This window comes from Mustelus asterias, chromosome 9 (assembly GCF_964213995.1).
Source record: "Mustelus asterias chromosome 9, sMusAst1.hap1.1, whole genome shotgun sequence".
In the NCBI taxonomy this organism is placed as follows: Eukaryota; Metazoa; Chordata; class Chondrichthyes; order Carcharhiniformes; family Triakidae; genus Mustelus; species Mustelus asterias.
Window position 1 is genome coordinate 111,982,599 of NC_135809.1, and position 12,190 is coordinate 111,994,788.

At 48.3% G+C, this 12,190-nt stretch overlaps 1 protein-coding gene across 2 annotated transcripts in view; it reads right to left on the reverse strand.

The window, feature by feature from the left end:
- Window positions 1-12,190, reverse strand: part of galnt18b (UDP-N-acetyl-alpha-D-galactosamine:polypeptide N-acetylgalactosaminyltransferase 18b) — a 297,715-nt gene that overhangs the window by 71,167 nt on the left and 214,358 nt on the right. For both annotated transcript variants that reach the window (XM_078220864.1, XM_078220865.1), the window contains exon 7: window positions 4,227-4,412. In XM_078220864.1, the coding sequence (XP_078076990.1) occupies window positions 4,227-4,412 (186 nt within the window). The remainder of the gene's footprint in view (window positions 1-4,226; window positions 4,413-12,190) is intronic.

The window sequence follows — 12,190 nt, forward strand, 5'->3', positions numbered from 1 at the left end:
GGTGGGGAGAGGTAGGGAGATGGGTCGATTTAGGCGGGGAACCCCGGAGCTTAGGGCCCAGGCAGCCACAGGCACGTCCACCAATGATGAAAATCGGGGTATGTGAGAGAGGCCAGAATTAGAGAAAGGCAGATATCCCAGCGGATTGCAGGGCCGGAAGAGACAATGGACTGGGGAGTGGAGAGGGCAAGGCCATGGAGGGCTTTGACAGCAAGGATGAGAATCCAAGTGTTGCTTAGCCAGGAAGCAATGTAGCCAGCGAGTATGAGGGTGGTGGGTGAACAGAATTTGGTACAAGGTCATTAATCAAATCGTCTCGAGTAACACTTGAAGCCAAGTCCAGCTATAACATCAAGCTGTGAGTTTTGTAACCAGTGACCAATAGTTGATACGGGCTACTGACTCGAATGATTTGGTGAGCGAGAGCTCATTTATTCACTCAGTAGCTTGAAGGCATCCAGAGCTCTGGTTAAAGGAGGGTTAACACAGTAAGAGTTTTAACAACACCAGGTTAAAGTCCAACAGGTTTATTTGGTAGCAAATGCCATTAGCTTTCGGAGCGCTGTTCCTTCGTCAGATGGAGTGGATATCTGCTCTCAAACAGGGCATACAGAGACACAAAATCAAGTTACAGAATACTGATTAGAATGAGAATCTCTACAGCCAACCAGGTTTTAAAGATACAGACAATGTGAGTGGAGGGAGCATTAAGCACAGGTTAAAGAGATGTGTATTGTCTCCAGACAGGACAGCCAGTGAGATTCTGCAAGTCCAGGAGGAAGCTGTGGGGGTTACTGATAGTGTGACATGAACCCAAGATCCCGGTTTAGGCTGTCCTCATGTGTGCGGAACTTGGCTACCAGTTTCTGCTCAGTGACTCTGCGCTGTCGTGTGTCGTGAAGGCCGTCTTGGAGAATACTTACCTGAAGATCAGAGGCTGAATGCCCGTGACCGAGGCATGGTACATTGGGGAAAACCATGCAGACGCTACGACAACGGATGAATGAACACCGCTTGACAATCACCAGGCAAGACTGTTCTCTTCCTGTGGGGGAGCACTGCAGCTCCAAGGATGGGGGTGGGACTGAGGGTTTGAGAGGAGGGGGACCTGGGGAGGGGGGCAACATCTTGGGGGAGAGGGGGGGACCCTCCGATGGGCTCAGGGAGCATGTTAAGGAGGAACGTCCCCTGCCCACCAGCCACACTGGGTAACCTGCAAGGCTGGCCACTTGACGTGGATCTCTCTCTGTGCTGGTTAAGCCCTGGTGGGATGAGGCCCTTAAGTGGGTGTTAGTTGCTCAGTGGAAACACTGCCACTGCGGTGGGGAGGGGCAATGGCAGGCGGGTATGTGGTGGACAGGTCACCCTCTTCCTGCTGGCAAGGGAGTACAAAGTCCAACTGTAATGATGCACTCTTCAGACTTTACAGGAAAATTTAAAGGTATTTATTAACAAGGAGAAATTCTATGGAGGTCCACAGGCCCCCCACTGCCCTGGAGCAGACCCCCCCACTGCCTTGGAGCAGGCCCCCCCAGTTGTCCTGGAGCAGACCCCCCAGCTGTCCTGGAGCAGACCCCCCCCCCCCCACTGCCCTGGAGCAGAACCCCCCAGCTCTCCCAGTCCCAAATGTCTTCTACATGTCTTCAGACTGTCTTCTACCCAAGATAGGACTCCACCCCCTGAGGTGATTACCCACTCTCAGTTCCAATTAGTCAGGTGACCCTCTTCATAGAATAGAATCATAGAATCCCTACAGTGCAGATGGAGGCCATTCAGCCCATTGAGTCTGTACCGACCACAATCCTACCCAGGCCCCATTCCCGTAACCCTATTTACCCTGCTAATCCCCCTGACACTAAGGGGCAATTTAGCTTGGCCAATCAATCTAACCCGCACATCTTTGGACTGTGGAAGGAAACTGGAGCACCCGGAGTTGCCCTTAAAGGGACAATCACCACAGTCACCACACCAACCCTATGTGTTCAAGTCACTGAACTAGACTTGAACCTTCTAACTCCGAAGCATGCAGGCTGCCCACTGAGCCATGGCCACCCCCCTGGAGTGATCCAAATCTGCGCACGACTTCCAATACTTCAGCCAACCATAACGCTCTTCAAATTACTTGTTCATCTCCTGATATGATTCAGTGAATGACTGTCCGATGTCTATCTGCTGTCTAACAGCTATGTCATTAATAATTGAAGCTTCATTGGGTAGAATGAAGAACATACACAAGTAACATTGCAAATGGCTCGTTATAAGGTGAACAGTATGGCCTTCTGAAGCTGTGCAGGCCTCTTCCCCAGGCTGCTGTAGGTCGCTCAAGCCTGGCCTGCCTTTATTAAATGAATCCATGCATGTCACTCAGGAGAAATGAGAGACTTCCCGCATTCAAGAAAAACCACTGAAATCAAACCGCAACAGTCAGCTATACACCTCACTGCCTGGTTGTCACCGGCATTTTGTGGAACCAAGAATAAAAGCGGTATTGAGAGGAGAACCAGCCACATCTGGGGAGTTTTAATCATAGAGGATGGGTGAGTTTGAGTCGTGTGGAGTGGTGAGGGGGAGGGGGGAGGAGAAGGGGTGTGGGGTGGGGGAATTAAAGTCCTAAAATCCAATTTCTGACGTAAACCCAACTCCAATCTGTCCACTCCCAGATTTAACTGAGGTACAGGAGTCACAAACCCCCCAACAAGACCACACTTCATGGCTGGGACTTTATGGCCTCGCTCGGGCAAGACCGGAAATTTCCACCAAGGTCAATAGAGATTTCCTTTGTCGGATCCTTGCCCGCTCCGATTCCACGGCCGGCGAGGTGGTAGAGTTCCGGCCTATATCTGACACTAAGACTGTCAGCCTCTTTGTTGTTGCATTTTCCAGCTTTAACTCTGGTTAGCCAGGTTTCCTGAACTGCAGGAACCCCAGTAGCTAGATCCGGGTGAGGACTGGGGGAAAGCAGGAGGAGAGGCCTTTACGTATATACCCTGGATCCAGCGGGGCCTGTCCGGGGAACCCCAGTGACTGGGCACTCTCTTCCCAATAACACACACATGCACACACTGTGGCTGGAAAATCCCGCCCATTCTATTAGCTAAAATCTCCTCTCTGTGTTCAAATTTAGTTTGATTCCACTACAGTCGAGTGCCTTGGGACACCTCACTACATTTATTAAGGGTGCTGTATAAATGTAAGATGCTGTCATTACTCATCAGCGTGAAATGATGGGGAATATTTTGGTGTTGATTTGTCCAGCCTGTTCACCAATCTTACATAGAAACATAGAAGATAGGAGCAGGAGGAGGCCATTCGGCCCTTCGAGCCTGCTCCACCATTCATCACGATCATGGCTGATCGTCCAACTCAATAGCCTAATCCTACTTTCTCCCCATAACCTTTGATCCCGTTCGCCCCAAGTGCTATATCCAGCCGCCTCTTGAACACATTCAATGTTTTGGCATCAACTACTTCCTGTGGTAATGAATTCCACAGGCTCACCACTCTTTGGGTGAAGAAATGTCTCCTCATCCCATAGAGGATGGGCCAGATGTGCGAGGGACCAGACTCGGAGGAGGGCAGAGATTTCAGAGAATCGTGGCAGAAACAGGGAGCGGCGAGGCAATGGGGCAATTAAAACAAGGATCAGAGTTTTAAAATGGAGGCTGAACAGGCAGCCAGTGAGCACAGTGGGTGGTAGCTGAATGGGATTTAATGTGATTTAAGACAGGGGCAGCAGAGCTTTGGGTGAGCAGAAGTTTCCTGAGGGCACAGGGTTGTTGACTGTCCAAGACAGTATTTGAACAGTGAGTTCCAGAGGTCATGGGGAAGATTTCAGCAGCAGATGAGCTGAAGCAGGGATGGAAGTAGCTGGTGAAGCTACCTTGTGGGCAAGGATCAGAGGGTGGAACAGTGGCACAGTGGTTAGCACTGCTGCGTCACAGCACAGGGACCCAGGTTCACTTCCTGGTTTGGGTCACTTTGCGGGGGTCTGCATGTTCTTCCCGTGGCTGCGTGGGTTTCCTCTGGGTGCTCTGGTTTCCTCCCACAGTCCGAAAGACATGCTGGTTAGGTGCATTGGCCGTGCTAAGTTCTCCCTCAGTGTGCCCGAACAGGGGCCGGGGTGTGGCAACTAGGGGATTTTCACAAAACTTCTTGCCATAGAGCACAAGTGAGCAGATCCATCAGAGGAGGTAATTGGATTAGCTAACGCCTTCCTATGGACTCACCTCAATTGGAATGTTCCAGGCCATGTAGACGTGACTTTTGAACTCGTCCATCCAGACCTCCGCTACCCTCAGTGCGTTTCTGCGGACGTGGGCAGTGAGATCCTCTGTGTAGGGTTTGTGAGCTCTCTCAATATGGGCGAGTCTGGAACAAGGGAGAACCTCCACGCTGCCCCCACATTGCCAGACCTGTGGAGAGACACACCAACCATGAACTTAGATAACAGAATTAACTATTGCTCCTGTGCACAGTGCTGTAAAAAAGAGTTGCAATGAGGGAGAGGGAAGCATTGAGGCAGAGCTTGGAGCCAACTGGACAGATGCTAAAATCTGGGGCATGCTGACCCAGAGGCAGGGAAGCTACCACCAAGCGAAAACCTCACGCCGGTGTGGAATTCCCCAGCCCTTCATGCCTGCTGAGCGCCAAACACCCCGTCCTCTCTGGTAGCAGCAACGGGGCATCAATGGCCAGAGAATTCCAGCCTATATTTCAAATCAAAGTTCAGTGGTGTAGAGTTAATGTCATCGCCCAAGGTCCAGGCTAATGCTCGATGGACTGGGGTTCAAATCCCATGATTGCAGCTGGTGGGATGAGTGAATAAATCTGGAATAAAAAGCAAGTCTCAGTAATGGTGACCACAAAACTATCTCATGGATGTAAAGATCCTTCTGGTTCACATTAGGGAAGGAAATCTGCTCTCCTTACCTGGTCTGACCAATGTGTGACTCCAAACCCACAGCAATGTGGTTGACGCTTAACTACCCTCTGAAATGGCCCATATCAACCAGTTCAAGGCTGATTTGGAATGAGCAATAAACGCTGGCCTTGCCAGTGACATACCAAGAATGAATTAAAAAATAAACTTTACGATGCCAAATTTGTACCATTAGCCTGCTTATTGCTGCCAAGCCCCATTGATGATTTGTGCGACTCACATAGATTAGATATTATGTAGAATTAACAACACACAGGCAGGCCATTTGGCCCCAACTGTTCCTGTTTCACACGAACCCCCTCACAGTCTTCTTCACTTCCTCCATCAACATTAAGAAACAAAAAAACCTTGGGTGGCACGGTGGTTAGCACTGCTGCCTCACAGCGCCAGGGACTTGGGTTCAATTCCGGCTTTGGGTGACTGTGCGGACTTTGTATATTCTCCCCGTGTCTGAGTGGGTTTCCTCCGGGTGCTCCGGTTTCCTCCCGCAGTCCAAAGATGTGCGGGTTAGGTTGATTGGCCAAGCTAAATTGACCCTAGTGTCAGGGGGAATTAGCCGGGTAAATATGAGAGGTTACAGGAATAGGGGCGAGGTGGGATTGTGGTCGGTGCAGACTCAGTGGGCCGAAGGGCCCCTTTCTGCGCTGTAGAGAGTCTATGATATCCTTCTATTCCTTTCACACTCATCTGTTTAGCTAACTTCCCCTGAAATGCATCTTACTATTCACCTCAACCACTCCCTCTGGTCCCACATTCTCACCAGTGTCCCAAAGTAAAGGCAATGCGCCTGAAGTTTCCACTGTATCTTCTGGTGACTATTCTATAACAGTGGCCCCGAGTTCTGGGCTCGCCGGAAACATCTCTTCTTCCACAAGCAATTCACTCAGTCTGCTCACTTGGTGTCTGGAAAGAACACCGGAGGCATCTGCTTTCGGATCCCCTGTAGCACAACCCACGGTCTCAACACAAGATTCCCCGCCTGGCTCTGTAAACATGCCATCTCTTACAAATCCCACGTGAGGGCACGACCTCTGAGCTCGCTCACGATTTCATGTTGGGACTTTCAAATCTTACAATGTTGTTTCTTTTCTAAACACAAACACACACGCCTGTGAAACAGACAGGATGAGCAACCCAGAGAGAAAAATGCAAGGGGGAAGGAAGAGGGAAAATTATTTTTTTTTAAAAACAAGCTTTGTCGGGATGGACGGGAGTTAGTGTTGCCTGAGTGGATGAGAGGGTGTCCATTCTCAAAGCTCCCGAACACACAGCCTTCATCGCAGCGATTTAGTGTCCGAGGGGGCCGGAGTTTTTAGCAGGGAAAATTCAGGCGCATTGCCTTTACCTTTAGACAGTGGTGAGAATGTGGGACCAGAGGGAGTGGTTGAGGTGAATAGTAAGATGCATTTCAGGGGAAGTTAGCTGAACAGATGAGTGTGAAAGGAATAGAAGGATATCATAGAATCCCTACAGCGCAGAAAGAGGCCATTCGGCCCACTGAGTCTGCACCGACCACAATCCCACCTCGCCCCTATTCCTGTAACCTCTCATATTTACCTGGTTAATTCCCCCTGACACTAGGGTCAATTTAGCATGGCCAATCAATCTAACCCGCACATCTTTGGACTGTGGGAGGAAACCGGAACACCCAGAGGAAACCCACACAGACACGGGGAGAATGTGCAAACCCCTCAGCTCAGGAGGTGGGGAGGCCAACAACTGCTGCAATAGCTGGGTGCACGCAATTTGGACTCGGGCAGTGAGCAAGCTGTCTGGCCTACTAATGTTAAAAGTTTATTTATTCGTGTCACAAGTAGGCTCACATTAACACAGTAATGAAGTTACTGTGAAAATCCCCAGTTGCCACACTCCAGCACCTGTTCGGGTACACTGAGGTAGAATTTAGCCTGGCCAATGCACCTAACCAGCACGTCTTTAGACCGTGGGAGGAAACCCACGCAGAGATGGGGAGAATGTGCAAACTCCACACAGACAGTGACCCACCCAAGCTGGGAATTGAACCCAGGTCCCTGGGCTGTGAAGCAGCAGTGCTAACCACTGTGCCACCATGCCGTCCCAAGTACTGAGTATTTCCAGCAGTCTCTGTTTATATTAATCGCTCATTCATTTGATTTTTGTAATCATGGAAAAGCTGTCGGTTTGACTCACTTAAATCTTCCCCCGTGCTGCAATAATGTAAATGCCTTGTAGCTAGATACCACGGAGAAACGGGACTGGGATTGTACAGGCCACTGAGGATGTCACATTCAAGTGAACTCTGTGTGAGAAATGGTGACAAGGAAACTCAGATTTTTCCACAAAGTTATTTGTTTTTAGTAAATTAATACCTCCTTTGTGCCCAGAGCAATGGCCAGTAATCAGTCTGTCACATCCAGTTGTTAGCAAAGTGCACAAGCACTAACTACGCAGTTACAAAAACTCTGATAAAACAGATACCTCCTGAACTCTACCAGGATAAGCGCAGCAGATGCCTGGGAAAACCACCACCTGCAAGTTCCCCTCCAAGCCACTCACCGTCCTGACTTGGAAATATATCGCCTTTCCTTCACTGTCGCTGGGTCAAAATCCTGGAACTTCCTCCCTCACAGCACCGTGAGTGTATCTGCAGCACATGGACTGCAGCGGTTCAAAAAGGCAGCTAAGTGGCATGGTGGCACAGCGGTTAGCACAGCTGCCTCACAGTGCCAGGGGCACAGGTTCGATTCCCGAGCTTGGGTCACTTTCTGTGCAGAGTCTGCACGTTCTCCCCATGTCTGCATGGGTTTCCTCTGGGTGCTCCCACAGCCCGAAAGATGTGCGGGTTAGGGTGCATTGGCCGTGCTAAATTCTCCCTCAGTGTACCCGAACAGGCACCAGAGTATGGCAACCAGGGGATTTTCACAGTAACTTCATTTCAGTGTTAATGTAAGCCTACTTGTGATACTAATAAATAAACTTAAACATCTCAAGGGATCAACAATAGATGCTGGCCTCCAGTTTGAAAAGGATTACTCTAAACATTCCTGTAACATTCACCTCGGTCATTCAGAATAATAATTAATACCCAAATATCATTATGATTCATATGGCTTTTCTAATTTCTCAGTTCCCTATCTCCAACATGCACACACAGTCTAATTATCCTGTTCAACAGAACTGTTGTTCCTAATATGATAAGAAAGCTAATTCAAGCTCCGTAAAATGTCATCTTGAAGTGAACTTTCAGAAATGATTCACCTTACTGGTTTAAACATATGTTATCAGAGTGTTCCTGTCACATTCAGCAACCACAATCTAATACTGAGCTCTGATTACACAGAAAGGTCGCATACACCGTGCTGACGATTCATCGAGTTTTACGGCACAGAACAAGGCCGTTTGGCCCGTTGTGCCTGTGCTAACTCTTCCGAAGATTATCCAATCAGTCTCAGTCCTCTGCTCTTTCCCCAAAGCCCTGCAAATCTCTCCCCTTCAAGTCTTCCTCTGAGGGGCTCAGAATACTTTCTCTTTTAGATGCAACAGTATTTGGAATCAAATATTAATGCATCATCTGCAACCTGTGTTTGATTTTTACATTCGTTTAAAGCCCAAACATCAGTTGGACCTTTGAAAACACTAAACAAATGCCTGAATTCTTTGAAAGTCCATCTGTTGAGCCTTTGAAAAATGGGTGGCTAGGCGACTGTTTGGTCGACTATACTCAATTGTACTCAACTTTGCCTGGATTTGTTTATTCAGTTCGGCAATGGAACCTCATTATGAATGCTTGGCTGAGCTTCAACGCCCACTAATGGATTTAGCAGGAATTGTTGGCACAGCTGTCAAGGAGGCTGTGCGTTTTGTTTGACTGACAGTCTTCTGACCGTTTAATAGGTTTATGTTTCTTTGAAGTTGTTTTTGAATAGCTGTGTTTGATTGACAGTTTTATGTGCTTGTAAGAAGAACTTGGGTGGCACGGTGACACAGTGGTTAGCACTGCTGCCTCACAGTGTCAGGGACCCGGGTCCATGGTTGACTGTCTGTGTGGAGTTTGCACATTCTCCCCATAGTCTCCCAAGCTGTGTAGGTAAGGTGGATTAGGGGTTACGGGGATCGTGTGGGCAGGCGGTGAGCGGTGTGTGGATCTGGGTGAGATGCTGAATCAATGCAGACTCGATGGGCCGAATAGCCTTCTTCTGCACTGTGGGGATTCTATGACTCTATGATTTTTTTCAAGTGGTGTTTGAATAGCTGTGCATTTGATTGATAATTTTATACACATTTTAAAGACTTCCCAGTATCGTCATAGATACTGACGATACTGGGAGTTCAGTCCATAATGGATACAGGGTGAGTGGGTATGGAGGATGCATGGGAGACATTGGAGATATAGGGAGGTATACAATATGGGGAGCATGGAGGTGGCATAAGAGATATGAGAGGATATGAAGGATCCATGAGGCATATTGAGGGAACATGGGGGCTTTAGGGGCATGGGGGTAGATGGGCAGGTGAAGAGGGTAAGGAGGGAGGGATAGGGAACTTACTTGAGCTGGGCAGACATCCCAGTGAACAGAGGCGAGTTTTCTAACCTGCCAGCCTTGGAACACACCTGCCTCCATTTCCAATTCAGGCCTGATTCTCGAGACGGGAGCCCCCCCACCCCCAACTCCAGCCTGACCTCCAACCAACTCCCGGGGAGGGGGGGGGGGGTGGGTGAGGAAGGTGGGAAATGACATCTGAATACACATTCATTCAACCCCGGAATGCTACATCAACCCAACACACAATTCCTGAGTCCATCATGAAAGTCTTGCCCAGAAAGAGAGGAGGCACAGAGACACAGATGTTTAGATAGAGAGAGAGGGTAGGGGGTGAGAGTCGGGGATGGAGAGAAAGATCCAAAGATCCAGAGGGAAAGAGGGGGAGAGAAAGACAGATGTATACATCTTTAAAGAGGTATTCTCTTTTAAAGAATTCAGCCACGCCTGTGTGGAACGCTCTCATTCTAATCACTGCTGATCACTCATGGTAGTCCAAACAAGCAATTAACCTCAACCTGGTCATCTTTACATGAATTCGACCTTTCAGACTCAATGAGACTGACATACCCTTCCATCTAAGCAGCAAAATAATACATGTGGAATATCAGGTATAAAGATCTAATAATACCTGGGGCTCTGCTGTAGCTGGGCAGCCACTCATCCATCCATGGTGGATGCTGTAGGATCTGATCCAAGGACAGGGTCTTATCATTGACTACCAGAGAGATGGGTAAACTGCTGACCCACCCTAACAGTGCCTCTGATGTTAAGAGCTAAATACAGATGTAAATGGTTGTTGCAACCTGCTCCAACCCCACAACTCTCTGCTATCTCTGTACTTCTCTAATACATGCCTGTTCAGTATCCTCAATTTTAATCTCTCCAATGCCAGTAGCTGTGCCTTCAATAGCCGGGATGCTAGGCCCTGGAATTCCGTCCCTGAACATCTCTACTTCCCTCTCTCTCATCCTCTTAAAGATACATGAAGGCACACCTCTTTGACAAAGATTTTGGTCATTGGTCCTAATATCTCCTTATATGGCTCATCGCCAAGTATTACTCGATTACACTCCTGTAAAGCATCTTGGGATGTTTTGCTCTGTGAGCTGATTAAATACAAGTTATGATGTGGAGATGCCGGTGTTGGACTGGGGTGGGCACAGTAAGAAGTCTCACAACACCAGGTTAAAGTCCAACAGGTTTATTTGGAATCACAAGCTTCCGGAGCACTGCTCCTTCATCAGGTGAGTGGAGGGTTGGGTTTCACAAACACGGCATATATAGACAATGACTCAATTGCAAAATAATGGTTGGAACGTGAGTCTTTTCAGGTAATCAAGTCTTTACAGGTACAGACAATGCGAGTAGAGAGAGGGTTAAGTACAGGTTAAAGAGGTGTGAATTGTCTCAAGCCAGGACAGTTAGTAGGATTTTGCAAACCCAGGCCAAATGATGAGGGTTACATGTAGTGTGACATGAACCCGAGATCCTGGTTGAGGGATCTCTCTACATTGTCTGTACCTGTAAAGACTTGATTACCTGTAAAGACTCGCATTCCAACCATTATCTTGCAATTGTGTCTCTGTCTATATATGCCCTGTTCGTGAAACCTACATCTCCACTCACCTGATGAAGGAGCAGCGCTCCGAAAGCTCGTGATTCCAAATAAACCCGGTGTGGTGAGACTTCTTACTAAATACAAGTTGTTGATGTTTTGTGTAACAAATCCGTGAGGGAAAAATGGAAAGACTTCCTTACTCAGAGTGGTTAAAATGTGGAATCCGCTATCTCGGAAATAATTGAGGCGTAGAACTGAGATGCTTTCAAATGGAAACAAGATGAATGGATGAGAGAAAAGGGAATAGGGAGAGATGCCAGTTCAGAAACATTCCATTTTCAATGTCCTCCCTGGGTTGGGAGACAAGTTATTGTGGATTAAATCAATTTTATATTAAAGTGGCACGATGTATAGTGGAATCCACACGGAAACTGCAGTCTCTGAGGCCATGGACATTATTTTGTGTCGTGTGAAATCCTCAGTAGACAATTAAGAATCATGGAATCCTACAGTGCAGAAGAAGGCCATTTGGCCCATCGAGCCTGCACCGACCACAATCCCACCCAGGCCCTATCCCCATAACCCTCTGCATTTACCCTAGCTAGTCCCCCTGACACTAAGGGGCAATTTAGCATGGCCAATCCACCTAAACCGCACATCTTTGGACTGTGGGAGGAAACCGGAGCACCCGGAGGAAACCCACGCAGACACAGGGAGAACGTGCAAACTCCACACAGACAGTGACCCAAGCCGGGAATCGAACCCAGGTCCCTGGCGCTGTGAGGCAAAAGTGCCACCGTGCCGCCCATATATTGCCATTCCTTCACTGTCACTGGGTCAAAATCATGAATTCCCTTCCGGACAGCGCTGTGGGCTTTCCTGCGACATGTGAACTGCGGTAGTTCAAGAAAGAACCACCACCTTCTGAAGGGCAGTTAGGGATGGGCAATAAGTGTTGGTTTAGGCCACGACTCCCACATTCACACATTGAGAATTTTTTATTTAAAAATCGCACGGCAGTCTTCAGATTGCCTTCCTACCGTTTAAACATTAATGACTGCATCAATACTTGGTTGCCATGGTGAGCTGCTACGTGCAGCTCATTCCTGAGAGAAGGAAAGCCTCCTTCATATTCTCATTGATCATTGACCAGAGAAAGCTGAATTTCAT